The following is a 21,750-nucleotide window of genomic DNA, read 5'->3' on the forward strand; positions in this document are numbered from 1 at the left end:
ATGCACAGTAAAACCTTCCAAAAGGTCCTTTGCGATCAAAGAGGTGTAACCAATGTTTTTTTTTTTTAAATAAAAGTGTTTAATAAAGCTTTGAAATTAGAATGTCTTTTCTTAAAGATGACCATAAACAAGCTAATTAATGTCATAATTAGTGTTGGAGATCTGGAATTGAGGAGTGAATGCATATTAAATAATAAGATTAAATTAGGACCAGATAAAACATGAAATATCTTAAGATATTAGTTCTGTCTGCAACGAAATAGAAGTAATGCCTGCAGGCACAGAACATAATATTAATGGCCAACATTTAACCTAAACATCTATTGATGTTGGTGGCCTAGTTGAAATCACATGGCTTCCATTTTCTTACAGTTTTCATGAAGATATCCAATATTAAATATTTTAAAAATATATTTTGTAGACCTTTCTTACTTGCTGCTGGTTTAGAAGATTTGTTTGACTTGTACAGGCCTGAAAGTAGTTGGAAAAACTAAACTATTAAAAAATATCTCTTATTTTCCTTTTTGGAGATGCCTTACCAGGATTTTAGAATGTCCACCTTTATTTGCTGCTGGACTGTTGACTGTGGACAAGGACTTTGTGTTAAAATTTCAAGAAAAGTAGTAGTAGTACAGGTTGAAGGCCAAGCTAGTTACCAATAAAGTCTGTAATAATAGCCCACTCAACACAGCTACAGCTTTAAACAGCTTTTAGTGGCATCCAGACTGAAAGGAGTGTAAAACTAAACTTGTGGCAGTGTAAAGTATTAAAAACTGTTATCCTGCTTTTGTTGGAGTAACTGTTTAAATTTTAACTATATTCTTGAACACTGTTGTGAGGATTTGTTTACAATGCTGCAGGCTTTATACCCCTCTAGCCCACACCTGCAATTAGGTATGGTGGCAGTAGGTTCATGTTTATCTGCTACACAGAGTCTCATTCTATAGGCAGTATCTCTCTACAAGGACTATACTAACTGTGTGTGTGCATATGCACATCTATGTCAGCAGTAGGTGCAACCAAAACTAGCTAAATGCATTTGATAGAAGGGGTTTCTACAAACATTTGTATTTATACTTTTCAATAAGAAGAATGTGTATCTTTCATAGTGTCTATGATTTAAGCTACAATTAACATTCAGTGTGTAAATATTGGATATGGATATGATAGCTGTGACACTATTAAAGGCCTAGCTTAAGCCTGAATTACAAATACACAACTTAATGTGCAGATATGAATTACTCCAGGTGAGACCATTTCACAAAAGTGCAAGTATCTTTTCATACTCAAGCACTCAGGAAATATTTATATTCTGTCCTTAATGGACATTCTCCATAGACCATTACTTGTAGTAAGTATTCTTCATCAAAAGTAATTATTCTGGCCCAGAATCTTAACCTGTTTTTTTCTCTCTAAATAAAACAGTAAACGCACTTTGGCCATATGTTCTCCACACATAGACATTATTAACCACCGATAGTGTTAAATGAATCAAACATGCCTTAATAGCAGGCTCAGTTACAGGTATTTAATCCACCATCCAAATACTGCACTCATATGGCAGTACAGTAGATTTAGTGTTTAAGAAAATACAGACATAAAACAAGAGTCTCACTTTGCATTAAAAAGTAATGATATCTGCAATTAACCACAATCAAATAAAAAAAATACACTTGCTTATAAAATCCATCACCTCCCTCCACCCACCAAAAGTATTTTGCTACATTTTTTGTTTGTTTGTTTTTCATAAAACATTATTTACATTCAATAGTTATTTTCAATGTCAAAACAACAAATTTCTGATCTTTTATATAATCTGATAGAAATAGTTTTATACTCTAGGAAAAAACAACAACAAAAAAACCCAACATAAATTCAGCCTGATGGTTCCCTGCATGACCGCTTAGATCTGTGAGTGTCACAGGCGCGTCTCCCGCTCAGGGTCATAGTCTGAGGTCCGTGGGGACTGGTCTGAGTGTGAGTTATGGGTTTCCTCTTTTCTAAGTGCTTGCAGTTCTGCAACAGTGTGTCCAGTGTTGCCGTTAGAAAGTGTGCCGTTCTCCTGCCTTTTGATGTGCCGCTGTAAGACCACCAGACCCAGAGCGCACAGGAAGAAGGAGGCTGTCCTCAGGCCCAGTGTTAAGCCCAGATATGCTATCCTAAGAGAGAGTATAACCGTCTCACAACTCACATTACCAACATTACATACAGCCCATGAAGATTTGAATAGATAATCCTTAATTTACTCACTCAGTCACTCACCCATTCATTCACTCATTTACTCAACCATTCACTCACTCACATATTCACTCAATCACTCATTCACTCATGTTTTTACTTACACCTTCACTCACTTATTCACTCATTCACTCACTCATACATTTACCAAGTACTCCGCGGGGTGGTGTTTACACTGCACAACTATGTGGATGCCAGAGGCTAAAGGTCAAATGAGATTAGCCAATCAGCTGACCCAACATCCAAGTGTAAGGGTTAAACTCAGATCCTGCAGCCAACCTGGTGCCAAAAATATTGCTATGCTTTCCTTCGGACTTTATCAGTGAAGCTGAGAGGGGCATCTTGACAAATGAGCATCCCAAAATCTCCATACATATTGCCCAGTCTTTTAGCGTCATGAAGAGGTCACTCCAGTGTTGCTTTTGCAGCGACACATACAACACGGGAGGCAGCAGTTACGAATTATAAGTCTAGACCATATTGGCGTGAGCTTAGATGATCTGGGTTGACGTTGGGAGGAAGCTATGTGTCCAATTGGTCAGCTATCACCTGCTTCTTTTAGACAAAACCCAGCCCTAGAGGGTCCTGGCGCCATCCAAGGTCAAATCACTGACACGAGTTAGATATCGATATCACCAGAAGAAGCTCACTGTGCTGCATTTGCATAACCCAGAAGCTACCACAGCTCCAAATTGTAAGAACTACAACTCACTCGTTCAGATGAAATTGCACTTTCCCGTAGACAGATTCATAAGTCCAAGCTGAAAGGGTGACCTCGCATCAACACAGCGATGGTTACTAACCAGACCTTCAGGAGCACTTTGCAAACTCAGCAGTGTGAATGAAAGGTGTTTTTGCAGCAACAGGTTCAACACAGGAGGCAACAGATACGAGTTATAAGTCTAGAGTGTATTGGCGTGAGCTCGGATGATACTGGTTGTCTCCGACGTTGGGAGGAAGCTTTGTGTCCGACCGGTCAGCTATCACCTGCCTTAAGCCAGGCAGCCGCTGGCCAGTAGGGTGTTGACCTGTCACACTGTGTTTCAGGGGTGCTTAAAGCTTAGGAACAGTACTGAAAAGCAGACTGTAAATACTGCACCTGTGCCTTATCCTCTCAGACAACCTGAAACAAGAGGAAGATTCAAGACGAACAGCCATAATTGACCTTGAGTTGAACATGCTCAACATTGATATTGTCGCCAGCAGAATACTGGGCTCTCATCCAGCAGCAGTCTCAGGGGACTACACATTTGCATTGGGGATTACCCTGTTGTCTGCAGTTGAAACACCCTCCTAACGATCAGCTAGACTCCTCTCCCTACATCTCTACAGCTTGTGAGACTGGAAGAGAGTACCTATACTTGCTTGGGGATTTCAATTCCCAAAATGGAGCCAACCATGACACCTGGCCTGTCTGCATCGGCCATTTTGAGATCTGCTAACTAAATGAAAATAGGCAGAGACTTATGGAACTTTGTTTTTGCCAACTTCTTTCAGACAAAACCCAGCCATAGGGTGTCCATACCAGGTCAAATCACTGGCACCAGTTACATATTGCTATCACCCGAACAAGCTCACTGTGCCACATTTGCATAACCCACAGCTTGTTGGGACAAAACTGTGCCTTCAACCTAGACTGACTCATAACGCCATGCTGAAAGGTCAACCTGGCATCAACACAGCAACGGTTACTGTCCAGACCTTCAGGAGTGCTTCGCAAACTCCATACAAGAGGCCTTTAAGGACTGTCCAATCAGCAGTGTGGATGAAAGGTGGGAACACATTCGTGACACCTTCTACAACTGCACCATGGACACTTTCAGCAAGTGTAAGAGGAAGAATCCAGACGAATTTGAAGCAGGGATCATAGTGCTCGAGCTAGCAATTGCAGCACTGCTAGCATACAAGAGGTGCCCTTCAGAGGTGGCAATCGCTGCACTCAAGAAAGCCAGAAATGATGCCCAGTAGATTGCTCGAAAAAGTGCCAATGACTACTGGCGCTGCCTATGCCAGAACATCCAACTCTCGGCCTACTGTGGTAATGTACAGGCAATATACGAGGGCATAAAGAAAGCATTTGGCCCAAGCATCATGAAGATTGCACCACTAATATGGCATCATTATAACAGCCTGTTGTAGAAAGATGGAGAGATGTACGGAGCACTACCAACAGCTGTACTCTTTTGAGAATGTTGTCACCAACTCAGCATTTGAGCACATTTACCCCTGCCAGTCATGTTAGATCTTGATGCTCACACCCTCCTTGGAGGAGCTGAGCAAGGCACACTGCTGATTGGACAGTCCTTAAAGGCCTTGTATGGAGTTTGCGAAGCCATTGACTCTCTAGGCAGCAGTAAGGCACCAGAAAACTATGGAATTCCATATAGAACTATGGAAGGTCATCAAGGCAGGGAAAAATACCTCACTCCTAGACCACCCCCCTCATGACCTTCTGCTGCAATGCTGGGAGGAAGGAGTTGAAGAAATGTGTGACACAGGCATCATTACACTCTAAAAAAAATAAAGGTGACCCCAGTGACTGCAATAACTACCAGGGAATCTCCCTTTTCAGCACTGTTGGCAAGATTTTCTCCTGCATATCCCAAACAGGCTTCATATCCTTGCAGGAGGTGTCTACCTGAAGGTGCAGTGCGGCTTCAGAGCAGGAAGGTCAACTGTTGACATGTTTTTTTTTCATTTAAGATAGCTACAGAAGAAGTGCCATGACCAGAGACAACCACTTTACATTGCCTTTATAGACCTAACGAAGGCTTTTGACCTGGTCAGTAGGAGTGGCCTTTTCATCCTCTGTGCAGGATTGGATGCCCCCCAAAACTCCTGAAGATGATTAAGTCCATCCATGAAGACACGAGAGGTACTGTATAATATGATGGATCATCTTCAGAACCTGATTGCTCTGACTGCACACACTGAGATTGTGCTTTAGTGTCTCATCCACCGTCTAGCACTCAGGAGTTTGGTCCTTCTATTACTACTAAGAAAACCATCATTTTGGGACAAAATGTTAGCTTTACCCCCCGCATATGCATTGGTGAACATGCTCTTGAGTGGTGAAGAATTACACCTTCCTTGGATCCACTATCTCCAGCTACCTCTTGCAGCAGTGTTGGCCCATCTGACTAAAAGAGTCTGGAGCAATTTCATGCTGACTACAAACACCAAGATAAAAGAGTTCAAAAAGGCCTGCGTTTTGAACAATTTGCTCTATGGCAGTGAAGCGTGGACTTTATGCTCTAGTCAAGAACGCTGACTTTCTTCTGCACTGTCTGAGGAAGATCCTGGGTATCAGCTATGGGACCAGCCAGGTTGACCAAACAAGGCTGTGCTGGCAAAAGTGAAAATACCTAGCATGTCTGCTCTCCTCTCCCAGAGACTGGCTTGGTCACATAAGACCCGCTTGAAGAATGGCTGTTAAGCAACTGTGGGTTCTGCAGCTACCCTGACCAAAACCAAGACGCAAATTCCATTGTCTTTCAGACAGATGCCAACAACATTATTCACTTACTCACTCATTCATTCACTCACTCACATATTCACTTACTCACTCACTCATTCATTCACTCACTCACTCACTCACTCACATATTCACTTACTCACTCATTCACTCACATATTCACTTACTCACTCATTCATTCACTCACATATTCACTTACTCACTCATTCACTCACATATTCACTTACTCACTCATTCATTCACCCACATATTCACTTACTCACTCATTCACTCACATATTCACTTACTCACTCATTCATTCACTCACTCACATATTCACTTACTCACTCACTCATTCATTCACTCACTCACTCACTCACATATTCACTTACTCACTCATTCACTCACATATTCACTTACTCACTCATTCATTCACTCACATATTCACTTACTCACTCATTCACTCACATATTCACTTACTCACTCATTCATTCACCCACATATTCACTTACTCACTCATTCACTCACATATTCACTTACTCACTCATTCATTCACTCACATATTCACTTACTCACTCATTCATTCACTCACATATTCACTTACTCACTCATTCACTTACTCACTCACGCACTCACATATTCACTTACTCACTCACTCACTCACTCACTCACTCATATATTCACTTACTCACTCACTCATTCACTCACTCACTCACATATTCACTTACTCACTCCCTCACTCACACACATATTCACTTACTCACTCATTCATTCACTCACTCACTCACTCACTCACATATTCACTTACTCATTCACTCATTCATTCACACACATATTCACTTACTCACTCATTCATTCACTCACTCACTCACTCACTCACATATTCACTTACTCATTCACTCATTCATTCACTTACATATTCACTTACTCATTCACTCACTCACATATTCACTTACTCATTTACTTACTCACATATTCACTTACTCATTCACTCACTCACATATTCACTTACTCATTCACTCACTCACTCACATATTCACTTACTCATTCACTCACTCACATATTCACTTACCCATTCACTCACTCACATATTCACTTACTTATTCACTCACTCACATATTCACTTACTCATTTATTCATTCACTTACTCATTCACTCACTCACATATTCACTTACTCATTCACTCATTCATTCACACACATATTCACTTACTCACTCATTCATTCACTCACTCACTCACTCACATATTCACTTACTCATTCACTCACATATTCACTTACTCATTCACTCATTCATTCACTTACATATTCACTTACTCATTCACTCACTCACATATTCACTTACTCATTTACTTACTCACATATTCACTTACTCATTCACTCACTCACATATTCACTTACTCATTCACTCACTCACATATTCACTTACTCATTCACTCACTCACTCACTCACATATTCACTTACTCATTCACTAACTCACATATTCACTTACCCATTCATTCACTAACATATTCACTTACTTATTCACTCACTCACATATTCACTTACTCATTTATTCATTCACTTACTCATTCACTCACTCACATATTCACTTACTCATTCACTCACTCACATATTCACTTACTCATTTACTTACTCACATATTCACTTACTCATTCACTCACTCACATATTCACTTACTCACTCATTCATTCACTCACTCACATATTCACTTACTCACTCATTCACTCACATATTCACTTACTCACTCACTCACTCACTAACATATTCACTTACTCACTCACTCACATATTCATTTACTCACTCACTCACTCACATATTCACTTACTCACTCATTCATTCACTCACATATTCACTTACTCACTCACTCACATATTCACTTACTCACTCACTCACTCACTCACATATTCACTTACTCACTCACTCATTCACTCACTCACTCACTCACATATTCACTTACTCACTCACTTACTCACTCACATATTCACTCACTCACTCACATATTCACTTACTCACTCCCTCACTCACACACATATTCACTTACTCACTCATTCATTCACTCATTCACTCACTCACATATTCACTTACTCATTTATTCATTCACTTACTCATTCACTCACATATTCACTTACTCATTCACTCACTCACATATTCACTTACTCATTTACTTACTCACATATTCAGTTACTCATTCACTCACTCACATATTCACTTACTCACTCATTCATTCACTTACTCATTCACTCAATCACACTTACTCACTCACTTACTCACTCACATATTCACTCACTCATATATTCACTTACTCACTCCCTCACTCACACACATATTCACTTACTCACTCATTCATTCACTCACTCACTCACATATTCACTTACTCATTCACTCATTCATTCACTTACATATTCACTTACTCATTCACTCACTCATATATTCACTTACTCACTCCCTCACTCACACACATATTCACTTACTCACTCATTCATTCACTCACTCACTCACATATTCACTTACTCATTCACTCATTCATTCACTTACATATTCACTTACTCATTCACTCACTCACATATTCACTTACTCATTTACTTACTCACATATTCACTTACTCATTCACTCACTCACATATTCACTTACTCATTCACTCATTCATTCACTTACATATTCACTTACTCATTCACTCACTCACATATTCACTTACTCATTTACTTACTCACATATTCACTTACTCATTCACTCACTCACATATTCACTTACTCATTCACTCATTCATTCACTTACATATTCACTTACTCATTCACTCACTCACATATTCACTTACTCATTTACTTACTCACATATTCACTTACTCATTCACTCACTCACATATTCACTTACTCATTCACTCATTCATTCACTTACATATTCACTTACTCATTCACTCACTCGCATATTCACTTACTCACTCATTCATTCACTTACTCATTCACTCACTCACATATTCACTTACTACTTCATTCACATATTCACTTACTCATTTACTTACTCATATATTCACTTATTCATTCACTCACTCACATATTAACTTACTCATGCACTTACTCACATATCCACTTACTCACTCATTCAGTCACATATTCACTTACTCACTCACTCACTCACTCACATATTCACTTACTCACTCACTCACATATTCACTTACTCACTCACTCACTCACATATTCATTTACTCACTCACTCACTCACTCACATGTTCACTTACTCACTCACTCACTCACATCTTCACTTACTCACTCATTCATTCACTCACTCACTCACATATTCACTTACCCACTCACTTACTCACTCACATATTCACTCACTCACTCACTCACTCACATATTCACACATATTCACTTACTCACTCATTCACTCACTCACTCACTCACTCACATATTCACTCACTCACTCACTCACATATTCACACATATTCACTTACTCACTCATTCATTCACTCACTCACTCACTCACATATTCACTTACTCATTCACTCATTCATTCACTTACATATTCACTTACTCATTCACTCACTCACATATTCACTTACTCATTTACTTACTCACATATTCACTTACTCATTCACTCACTCACATCTTCACTTACTCATTCACTCACTCACATATTCACTTACTCACTCACTCACATATTCACTTACTTATTCACTCACTCACATATTCACTTACTCATTTATTCATTCACTTACTCATTTACTCACTCACATATTCACTTACTCATTCACTCACTCACATATTCACTTACTCACTCATTCATTCACTCACATATTCACTTACTCACTCATTCACTCACATATTCACTTACTCACTCACTCACATATTCACTTACTCACTCACTCACATATTCACTTACTCACTCACTCACTCACATATTCACTTACCCACTCATTCATTCACTCACTCACATATTCACTTACTCACTCATTCACTCACAAATTCACTCACTCACATATTCACTTACTCACTCACTCACTCACTCACATATTCACTTACTCACTCACTTACTCACTCACTCAATTACTCACTCACATATTCACTTACTCACTCATTCATTCACTCACTCACTCACTCACTTACATATTCACTTACTCATTCACTCATTCATTCACTTACATATTCACTTACTCATTCACTCACTCACATATTCACTTACTCATTCACTCACTCACATATTCACTTACTCATTCACTCACTCACTCACTTATTCACTTACTCACTAATTAATTTATTTACTTACTCATTCACTCACTCACATATTCACTTACTAATTCATTCATTCATTCACATATTCACTTACTCACTCATTCACTCACATATTCACTTACTCACTCACTCACATTTTCACTTACTCACTCACTCACATATTCACTTACTCACTCACTCACATATTCACTTACTCACTCACTCACTCACTCACATATTCACTTACTCACTCATTCATTCACTCACATATTCACTTACTCACTCATTCACTCACATATTCACTCACTCACTCACATATTCACTTACTCACTCACTCACATATTCACTTACTCACTCACTTACTCACTCACTCACTTACTCACTCACATATTCACTCACTCACTCAATCACATATTCACTTACTCACTCATTCATTCACTCACTCACTCACTCACTTACATATTCACTTACTCATTCACTCATTCATTCACTTACATATTCACATACTCATTCACTCACTCACATATTCACTTACTCATTTACTTACTCACATATTCACTTACTCATTCACTCACTCACATATTCACTTACTCATACACTCACTCACATATTCACTTACTCACTCATTCACATATTCACTTACTCATTCACTCACTCACTCACTTATTCACTTACTCACTAATTAATTTATTTACTTACTCATTCACTCACTCACATATTCACTTACTCATTTACTTACTCATATATTCACTTATTCACACACTCACATATTCACTTACTCATTTACTTACTCATATATTCACTTATTCACACACTCACATATTCACTTACTCATACACTCACTCACATATTCACTTACTCATTCACTCACTCACATATTCACTTACTCATTCACTCACTCACATATTCACTTACTCACTAATTAATTCATTCACTTACTCATTCACTCACTCCCATATTCACTTACTAATTAATTCATTCATTCACATATTCACTTACTCATTTACTTACTCATATATTCACTTATTCATTCACTCACTCACATATTCACTTAATCATTAACTTACTCACATATTCACTTACTCATTCACTCACTCACATATTCACTTACTCATTAACTTACTCACATATTCATTTACTCATTCACTCACTCACTAATTCATTCATTCATTCATTCATTCACATATTCACTTACTCATTTACTCATTCATTCATTCACTTAGTCATTCACTCACTCACTCACATATTCACTTACTCATTAACTTACTCACATATTCACTTACTCATTCACTCACTCACATATTCACTTACTCATTAACTTACTCACATATTCACTTACTCATTCACTCACTCACATATTCACTCACTCACATATTCACTTACTCATTCACTCTCTTACATATTCACTTACTCATTCACTCACTCACATATTCACTTACTCATTCACTCACTCACATATTCACTTACTCATTCACTCACTCACATATTCACTTACTTACTCACTCACTCACATCTTCACTTACTCATTCACTCACATTCACTTACTCATTCACTCACACACATATTCACTTACTCATTCACTCACTCACATCTTCACTTACTCATTCACTCACACATATTCACTTACTCATTCACTCACACACATATTCACTAACTCACTTACTCATTCACTCACTCACATATTCACTTACTCATTCACTCAACACTCACTTACTCATACACTCCTTCACACACATTCACTGACTCATTCACTCACAATCACTCATTCACTCACTCATTTATTCACTTACATATTCACTTACTTATGCAATCACTCACTCACTTAATCATTTATTCGCTTACACATTTAATTGCTCATTCCCTCAAATTCACTTAATCACTCACTTAAATATTCACTTACTCATTCAGGCACATATTCACTAATTTACTCACTGATTTACTCACTCACTCATATATTCACTCATTCATTTACTTACTCTTACTCATTCACTCACTTATTTGCTTTCTCACTTATTCACTTAATCATTCACTTACTCATTCACTCATATTCACTTATTCATTAACTCACTTACGTACTCACTCATTCACATTTATTAAGACTGCATTATGGGGCATTGCTAGAAGCCAATTTTGGTGCTCCACATCAATTCAATCTTTTCATGAGGAACAGTATTGTATCTAATTATAATGATAGTTAGGTAACAATGTTGATAATTGTAATCTATTGTGATTCTAATATTAAGATTCTTTAATGAATAATTTGCTCATAGATTTATTGTTTGCTATGTAAAGTGGCACTGTGTGGAAGTGTTACCTGTAGGCAGTTGTGTTGTAGATTCTACACGCTCCTTTTCCACCACACTTCTTATGGCCCCATTTTAGACAGGCAGTGTCAATGATTGCCCCAAAGTAGATCGGAGCTGGGATGCCAGCTGTTAAATGGCAGATTTGCAAGCATGGCTGCATTAACCAAAACAGAGCCAGATTTACACTACATACATTAAGTAAAAATCAGGACCAATCAATACTTGCATCAGGTAAAGACTATTATCTTTATAACACTGAGCAACATACAGTGGTGTGAAAAATCTCCTGATTTTTTGCATGTTTGTCACACTTAAATGTTTCGGAACATCAAACCATTTAAAATATTAGTCAAAGACAACACAGTTAAACACGAAATTCTATTTTTAAATTAAGGTGTTTATTATTAAGGGAGAAACAAATCCAAACCTACATGGCTCTGTTTGAAAAAGTGATTGCTCTCTTGTTAAAACATACCGTCACTCTGGTTTCTGACACCTGAGTGCACTGTCTCTAACCACACCCAGGCCTGATTATTGACACACCTGTCAGGACCTGAGAGACTTGCTGTGATAAATGGAACTATGAATTTTGCTGTCTACCAAAAGATCCTGAAAGAGAATGTCCAACCATCTGTTCGTGACCTCGAGCTGAAACCAACTTGGGTTCTACAGCAGGACAATGATCCAAAACACACCAGCAAGTCCACCTCTGAATGGCTAAAGAAAAACAAAATGAAGACTTTGGAGTGGCCAAGTCAAAGTCCTGACCTGAATCCGATGGAGATGCTGTGGCATGACCTTAAAAAAGCTGTTCATGCTCGAAAACCCTCCAATGTGGCTGAATTACAACAATTCTGCAAAGACGAGAGGATCACAATTCCTCCACAGCGCTGTAAAAGACTCATTGCAAGTTATCGCAAACGCTTGGTTGCAGTTGTTGCTGCTAGGGGTGGCCCGAAGAGCTATTAGGGAGCAATCACTTTTTTACACAGGGCCATGTGGGTTTGAATTGTATTCTCCCTTAATAATAAACATTCATTTAAAAATAGCCTTTTGAGCTTAACTGTGTTGTCTTTGACTAACTGGTTTGATGTTCCGAAACATTTAAGTGTGACAAACATGCAGGAAATCAGGAAATCAGGAAAGGGGCAAACACTTTTTCACACCACCGTATAGCAATCAAAAGAAAGAAATCACATTTAAGTACATACCGAGAGTGCGTGTTGTCAGGGTGTGAAATCCTAAAGCTAAAGACTTCAGCTGTGGCCTGATGCATCTGCAATGCAAAATGCAGAGAAATATAATAATTACAGGACATATTTTACAGTATAGTCCATCAAGTAATAGGTTCTGAACAGAAAAGTAATTGCATAGACACCCAGTAAAGTATCATACAACAAACAAAAATGGAACAGTTCTGCTGTTAACCCAATTTAGTTCAGCTGAGGCTATGCATTCCAGAAGTGTCAGCTGACCAGGCTTTAGAGCAAAGCTTGCAAACTTCAGAGGTTTATCCTTTCTCAATATTTTGGTGGGAAAAAAACAGTCCAAAACCGTAAACTAGATCTGTTTCATTTGTAATGACTTGGAGTTTCAATAGTCTATAAATTTTTTTTTATTTGACAATAATTGTGATATTAGTATATGCACATATTCAATTTTCCAGTTCTTCTAGTACGACTGATGCAACAAAACGTTCCTGTGGATAAGTGGATATACAAGACTCACTTACTTACAAAACATTACAATATGAAGTGCGGTGGTACTCTAGTATAAAGAAAGCTGTGGCATAAAACCACATTTTGTGCAGTGAGCTATGTAATTCTGTATCTTTATTATCTCTCAGTGCCATTTTGTTCCTGACACATCCTCCCTAATGAAAAATTTAACAGACATAAATAAGTATACACTCAATTCATTGCAAATTAATAATATACTGATCAAGCACTTCAATGGTTCTGTTTGAGTCAACGCAAAAATCTTCTCAGTCAGTTAATGTAGATGAAATATGTGTATACAAATAATGTACATAGATCAAAGGCACATGTTTTACATCCACCACATGATAATGTAATAATAAAAGCAATGGAATTTTTATTAAATATACAAAACTGTTATAGTTTATGGTAAAAATAATTGCTTTTGGGACAGAACATTTTTGGAGTTATGCATGTGTAGACTTATTATCATTATTATTTATTCTTAGCATTATCATTAATTGCATCAGACATCATTAACATTTGACTCACCGGATGAGTAGCATGTATCCTGGTGTTCCACCCAGGGAGATAATAAAGGAAGTGATGACACACAGAGCTAAGAAGTAGGGGAAGACTCTCTGGCAGCTCTCTCTGTGTCTGCAGTGACCCACGTATGCTGTTAGGTTTCCTCCTGCCACGCAGTTACACTGCTCAAACACCTGAACACATATACACAACAACAACTGTAGGCCAGCCTGTGCATTATCACTACAGAAGTGAAAACAATATGCAATGCATGTTTTGCATACTGTACAAGCACACACTTTACATTTTAATATGTATTTATCTCTACAGTAAGTGTGCTTCTATAAAACCGTATATCACAAGTATGATGAAGAAGGGTTGAAGCTGACTTTTCTGTTCTCTCCAGACACTGTTTGCATTAGTTCAGGTCTACCAGCAGCTCCCCTGATTTTCTTTCATAATGGATTGATTTGATAAACAAGGTGTTGTGCAAAGGGGACTGAATTTACTGGTCTATCACAAAGAGACAACTGGAAGTTCTTTTACAGACTTGCAATAATAAAATATTATTTACTAATTTGATTAGTTTATTATTTAAATGTATTTAATCTACTATCTAATATCTAATATCCAGAAAAGAAAATGCTCAAAGTGAAGAGAAATATTTGAACCTGGACAATATAAGCTGGGGTGTACTCTCTGGGAGACATTTCAGTCAACTTTAGATAAATAAACACCCTGTTTTGAGTATTTACCTTTGCAGGTATTTCTGTACATGCCCTTTATGCCATGGATGTATGAGTCTCAGATTTTAATCATTAATACAATAATAATAAAAATAATAATAATAATAATAATAATAATAATAATAATAATAATAATAACAATAATAATAATAAACATTTAAGATGACATCCAGCAATCACAGTGAAGTTGGCAGCAGTCATAAAAGCAGCTTTTCATGCAGTGCATGTTGATATATTGAAAATATGGCAACGCATAGTATTAATCTTGTTTTATAACTTTAGAATGGCTTAAAATATCTGAATACAGCTCCTCCCAAGAGTCCAAGAGTCATTTCTTTCTGATATGACAAAAAATAAATATTTTGATCGTAAATGACTCACATAAAATTGGGTGGCTGCACACAAAAGTGAATTCCTCTGAGAAAGTGCCAGAGAAGGCAACAAACGGATTTGAGCAAAACGCAAACAGGTTGTGCACACCCTTCAGCAACGGGTGGGAAAGAACCAGTACGAAGCTAAGAAAGCCCACCTCGCATTGTTGCTTGTGAGCTTTGATGAGTTAGTACAATAAACAAATTCCATTGTTCCCAAATAAGCAACACAATCCGTGCAGCACGGCCCCTCTTACTGTGTCTACTCCAGAGCCACGAGACATCCGGCACCCAGCCAGGCATGGTGAGACATATGTGAGCCCATTCTCACCACACACTGGGTCCCATTCTGTTTTTGAGCACTCACAGTGTGCATTACACTTCACAAAGAGTGTGCTGTTCTGATGAGAGAGACTCTCCGTTCTGTTGAGTGTGTAAACAGAAACAAAGAACAAACAGTCCATTATTACAACCTGATTTCAGGTTAATCTTTCCACAGGTTGGTTCTGACTAACAGGAGTCACATAAAGAAAAAGAACAGCGTCATAGATACCATCACCCCAGAATAAAAACAAAAAACTAATAACTGATCTTCATACCCTTCATATGACACAGTGATGCCAGCCACTTTGGCATTCTCACAACCCATGGCAAAGAAGAACAAAGACAGAAAGTAGCCCAACAGAGATGTTCCTAGTGCAAACTTGGCTGCTCCCATGATGCTCAGCTTGAGCTTCTTCATAAGCACACCCCCTGAGAACATTCCCAATGCAACAGCTGGGATGTTGATTACCCCTGAAAGAAAACCAGTATTAGGAAAATCAAATCAACTACACCCCCCTCCAAAAGTATAGGAACATTGAGGCCAATCCCTTTAATTCCACTGTAAAGTAAAAACATTTGTGTTTAACATCAAAATATGAATATAAAAAAACACAAGTTTAACATTTCAGCTATTATTTCCAGGTGATCAGTTCAGAAGATAGCACATTTTGTCTTGTGAGCAAACATATTGGGACAGATAAATTCAAATAGTTAAAATTTAAATAGACCTAATATTTGGTTGCAAATCATTTGCTTGCAATAACTGCATCAATAACTGCATTTTCATCAAATGCATGCTCTAAAGAGTTTAAGTCTAGAGACTGATTAGGCCAGTCTAAAATCTTCCACTTCTTGCCCCTGATGAACTCATTTGTAGTCTTTGCACTGTGCTTTCCCCTCTGTTGTCTGCAGGTTGTTGCTAATGTCATTAACAGTAGTTTCAGGGTAATTTTTTACAGTCCTCACAATGTTCAACTGCTGTTATTTATCCCCATCTACCTGTTTAACATATGCTAGTTAGTACACCAGTGATGACTTTCTTCTTCAGGATATTCCAAACAGTTGTACTGGCTATGATCAGTATTTCTGCAATGATTACTTTTCCCATTTCCTCTCAGATTCACAATTCCAGATTTTTCATCCATAGACACCTCCTCTAACTGTTTACTCCTCTAACTATAAATGAACAGTCTACACAGACAAAACCAAAAGAATCAATACATCAGGACTTACCTGACCAACATAACACACCTGACAGTCACATGTTCCAGTACTTTTGCTCACAAGAAAAAGTGAAAAAAATGCTACCTTTTAATGTCAAACCCAAAGGTTTTCAGTCTAAAGTAAAATATGTGGATTGGCCTCACTGTTCCAATTCTTTTAGAAGTATAGAGAAGTATAGATAAATCACTGCTAAATACAATTTTTTATAGTGTAAAAAAGTGATTTCAGATTAGATTTTTGCAATTTAATATTGGCAAAACGTGTGCATTTTTACACATATGTACACTTGTTTAGTTTAACTCTTTTTATACTGACTCTAGCTATACCAAAAAATCTAGTGACAACAAAATGATTAAATGAAGAATGGATTTGCAGAATAAACTTACCCATTAAGAAGTTAGCTTTGGATGCTGACTGTCCATAGTGTTGTTCTATGTATTTTGGTTTGTATGTCACCATTCCTATCAAAGAATTAAACTGGATGACAGTAACACAGAGGTATAAAATGTAGACTGGATTCCCCAGGAGAGATCTCAGTGTTGGCAAAAACTCTGCAAAACACAGGAAGGTCTATGAGCCTCAAACATATTACATGAATTGCTGCTGTTTACTTTTGATAAATAATGAACAGTAAACTTGATGACAATGCACTTTGCACAAACCCATCAATACTCGCAGGTACTAATCCTAAGCTTACTACAATGGCAAGTATTTGGATTTTTATGGCTTTCTGCATAAATTTGTCATAAAATGTGGGCTGATAAGTCAAGGGTATTGATAAATATAAATTAACACAAACATTGTCTACTCTGCTAAGAAGTGGATGTCCAATAAAATTGACCCCAAGAGCACAATGGAGACTCATCAATGAAGTAAAGAAACAACCCTGAGTGACAGACAACGATTTTAAGGCATCGTTGGTACAGGTTAACATCTGTGTTTATGATCTTAAAATCCATAAAACCTTGAACAAGAAGGTGTTTATAACAGGACAAAAACGAAGCTGCTGCTTTCTAAAAGAACATATTCTGCATGCCTGAAGCACATTGACACTCCAAAAGGGGCTAAATGTTTTGTGGACAGCAGACACTGAGGCTGAACTATTGCTGCACTACACTGTTGTAAACAGGCACTGCACATCAACATGAAAACATCACCCCCAGCATAAAGTATAGTGGAGAGAACATCATGATCTGGGCCTGCTTTGCTGCAGCAGGGCCTGGTCAGCTTACAATCATAAAGAGGAAAATGAATTCCCAGGTGTGCATACTCTACAGGAGAGTCAGTTGAGTGATGCAACAATACAATGACCCAAAACACTGAGCAAATACACGACAGAATAGCTAAAGAAAAAATCGATCTGTCTTTAGGCGTGGTCAGGTCAGAGCACACTTGAAGAGAGACATACACTTCAGGCATTCAAGGAATATAATCAGAATATAGAGCTGAAGCAGTTCGTTAGGAAGAATAGGATAAAATTCCTCCTGAACGATGTGCTGGTCTGATCCAGCAACATGAAACTTCAATGAATTCTGAATGTTCAATGTTGAATCGTTCAATAACGACCCGTAGGATCATATTTTTTGTTATAATTTTAGACACAGTATATTTGTCAAATGAAGTTCAAATCACATTTTATGACATTTAGGGCACAAAAACAAGAAATTCCAGAGGATTGACCTACTTTTTATTGTCACTGTATTTATGTATACCTCTTATATGTTTATTGTTATTTATTATTATGTGTCTAGTTTAATATCCTCTATAGTCTTTAACTTATGTCTCAGGTGCTTGTGCATATAACAATAAACTCTTGAATCTTGAAATTTGAGACTGTTGCTAATATAAGAAAGAAAAAAAATGAATTGTGTCAGGACAATTTGGAGCGTAAGGCTATATTTACCTTTGGCCAGTCTTACGAAACTGAATTGTTCATCTGCCTGATACTTGTGGTCCAGTCCAGGAGAGTCCTTGATGAAGCTGGTCCGCTCAGGAGAGCACTTGGCCAGTCGTCCCTCTGGCACGGGCAGGGACTTGGGAAAGAACCAGAAGGGCACGGCTGATATGAGGGTGATGAGCCCTGCTATAAGGTATCCCAACCACCACGCTCCTACCCAGCGTGCATCTCCTGGTGTAATGCTAATGCTCTCTGTTGGGAAAAAACAAGTACAAACACACACAAACACACGCACACACACACACACACACACACACACACACACACACACACACACACACACACAAAACACATTCATTTGTGGTTCTTTCACACCACTACAGCACATGACACAGATAAGCTCAACACTAAAGTGTATGCTGTAGTTCAGCTCATGTATGAGATCTTTGCAAAGATCACATTGAGTCATATGAATTTTCATGTTCATAAAACATGAGCTGAAAATAAAAACAAAAATGTAAAAAGTATTTATTTTTTATTTAGTGTCTTTTTTATTAAATGTTATTAACTAATAAAACTGAGCATGTGAATGTTCATCATGTGAATCTATTAGGAAGTTTATGACAAAAAGCCTGATCCTTGATCATGTGATTAAAGTAATGTAGAATTAGGACATGGTTGCAGACAGTATGAACCCAAAACATACAGATTATTCCATTGATTTATATACTTTACATCCAATTCTGCATTTCAGGCTTGCAACACATTCCAAAAAAACTGCTGTAATGCAACATTAATGCAGAAAAATACATTGGAATTAATGAAATAAAAATCAAATAGATGTAAAAATGTAAAAAACACTGTATTCTTTATTTAATTACATGTTCCATACTACCCTACATGATATGGGTTTTTTATTAACAAGGAATTCTCCTCTGTAAGTCAAAGCACCTTTTTTTTTTAAAGAAGCATCAAGGTATAAAAACCCAGAGCCATAAAGATATGCAAAAAAAAAAACAACAACAAAAAAACTAAATGAGTTTGAACACTATTACTCACCCATGTTTACAAATCCAATGTCCACATATATCTTTGCACAAAGGGATCCAAGCAGATAACCAAACACTGGACCTATGACCGATATCGTCTGAACACACCCTGAGACACCATGGTGAACACAGGTTATTATTAGACTTTGCAGTGTCAGTAAAAAAACAATACAACAGGTCACATAACTGTCAAATGCACTTCAGTGGTCTGCTGAAATTACTATATGTGTACTTAAATTATGTGAAATATTCTACATTTCTGCTTTTCAGACAGAAGCCACTGAGGACTAACTGCTGCAGAGAAACTTTTTTAATGCCCAGTGTCTCCTATACTGACTGAAGGCAGCTGCACCCAGAGGACTCTGGGAACAGTAGTTTTTTAGAACAAGGTGTAGCGGCTGGCAAAATTTATAATTTTTTTTATGCAAATGAGAAGCGATTTTTCTGGGTGGCTGAACTCAGAATGAGAAAATCGAGCAAGCCAGCTAACATAGTTATGATATGTCTATGTACAATGTATTTTATAAATCAGCTGTTCACTGGACTTTTAGGGTACTAACCTTTGATGACTCCACTGCGTATAACATTAGAGTGATAACAGCTATCATTCTAAACCCATCAAGTGGGAAGTGCTTACATAAAATGATACAAATAATGTTTAATAAATGTCAAAAAAATTACTACAGTGTCTCACTCGAAAACAGCATTTGCCTACAACTGTACACACACTTGTCTGGTTCAGTGAATGTATAGTGAATGCACTATATAAATGAACAAAGCTGTCATTACTGAGAATTTTTTCTTCAGTAGAACAATGGCTCATTACATGGACTATACAAGCCTAAAACTGATATCCTATATTAAACAGGTTGAGGTTTGGTACTCGTTCAGTTTCTAAGATTTCTTAAGCTGAGAAACAGGATTGGGTGGTTTAAAAGTAATTACAAATAAAGAATGTTATTTTCTAAAAACAATAGGAGAAAAACAGATGTACCAAGCTACACTTTTAGTGAACTAACAGAATCTTTTAAAATGAAAATTAGGAATGTAAGCAAACCCATATAATCCTTTTAGTCCTTTAGTTATTTACCATTTTTATAGTTATTTAGGCCATTCTTTCAACTTTATGCTTTCAGAAGTCTTTGTCATCTATATAAATGTGTGTATTATTTGCTTCAGTTAAGCTAACTTCTGCTCTGATTTGCAGCCCAGTTCAACATTTCTTGTTTGTAAGCAAATGAAGCGTTTTATGAAATCAGCTTGGGTTCTGGAAATGATACACGATAAGAAGCAATGTAACCACAATCTGCAAAGAGATACACCCCACCCCTGGCAATAATGTATACTGTGGTAATAAAAAAAAATGTTTACAGTATTAAATAAATGTATTCATCCCTGCCATGCCTGTCATACAGCAGGAAAATTTAACAACCTAAGTAAGAAATGAACATTTCATACCAATGTAGAACGCTGCATTGTCGTCCAGAGCATGATCATCTATATAAGAAATTCCCAAAGGCTGTACTGGGGTCTCACCAATCCCACGGAGGATGTTTCCCAGTAACACATAGATCCACATGGATAACCTGGACTCATTCTCACAGCCTGGTGCAGACGAGAGGTGAAAGTATATTAAAAACATTTCACAATTTTTTTATTGACTCAAATGATTATTATTGTTCTTACATTTCAGCTTATTAAAGCA

At 37.4% G+C, this 21,750-nt stretch overlaps 1 protein-coding gene across 2 annotated transcripts in view; it reads right to left on the reverse strand.

Moving 5' to 3' along the window:
* Positions 1 to 84: 84 nt before the first annotated feature.
* Positions 85 to 21,750, reverse strand: part of slco1c1 (solute carrier organic anion transporter family, member 1C1) — a 45,716-nt gene continuing 24,050 nt past the window's right edge. The window contains exons 6-15 of one of the 2 annotated variants that reach the window (XM_007238161.4): positions 21,504 to 21,650; positions 20,056 to 20,154; positions 19,003 to 19,248; positions 17,486 to 17,650; positions 16,151 to 16,346; positions 15,809 to 15,974; positions 14,459 to 14,628; positions 13,421 to 13,485; positions 12,218 to 12,335; positions 85 to 2,159 (exon numbers count right to left, since the gene is read on the reverse strand). In XM_007238161.4, the coding sequence (XP_007238223.3) occupies positions 1,919 to 2,159; positions 12,218 to 12,335; positions 13,421 to 13,485; positions 14,459 to 14,628; positions 15,809 to 15,974; positions 16,151 to 16,346; positions 17,486 to 17,650; positions 19,003 to 19,248; positions 20,056 to 20,154; positions 21,504 to 21,650 (1,613 nt within the window). In that variant the 3' untranslated portion in view covers positions 85 to 1,918. Of the gene's footprint in view, positions 2,160 to 12,217; positions 12,364 to 13,420; positions 13,486 to 14,458; positions 14,629 to 15,808; positions 15,975 to 16,150; positions 16,347 to 17,485; positions 17,651 to 19,002; positions 19,249 to 20,055; positions 20,155 to 21,503; positions 21,651 to 21,750 lie in introns of those variants that run through there. The other variant, XM_022671529.2, reaches the window with a different exon arrangement.

Source organism: Astyanax mexicanus, chromosome 2 (assembly GCF_023375975.1).
Source record: "Astyanax mexicanus isolate ESR-SI-001 chromosome 2, AstMex3_surface, whole genome shotgun sequence".
Lineage (NCBI taxonomy): Eukaryota > Metazoa > Chordata > Actinopteri > Characiformes > Acestrorhamphidae > Astyanax > Astyanax mexicanus.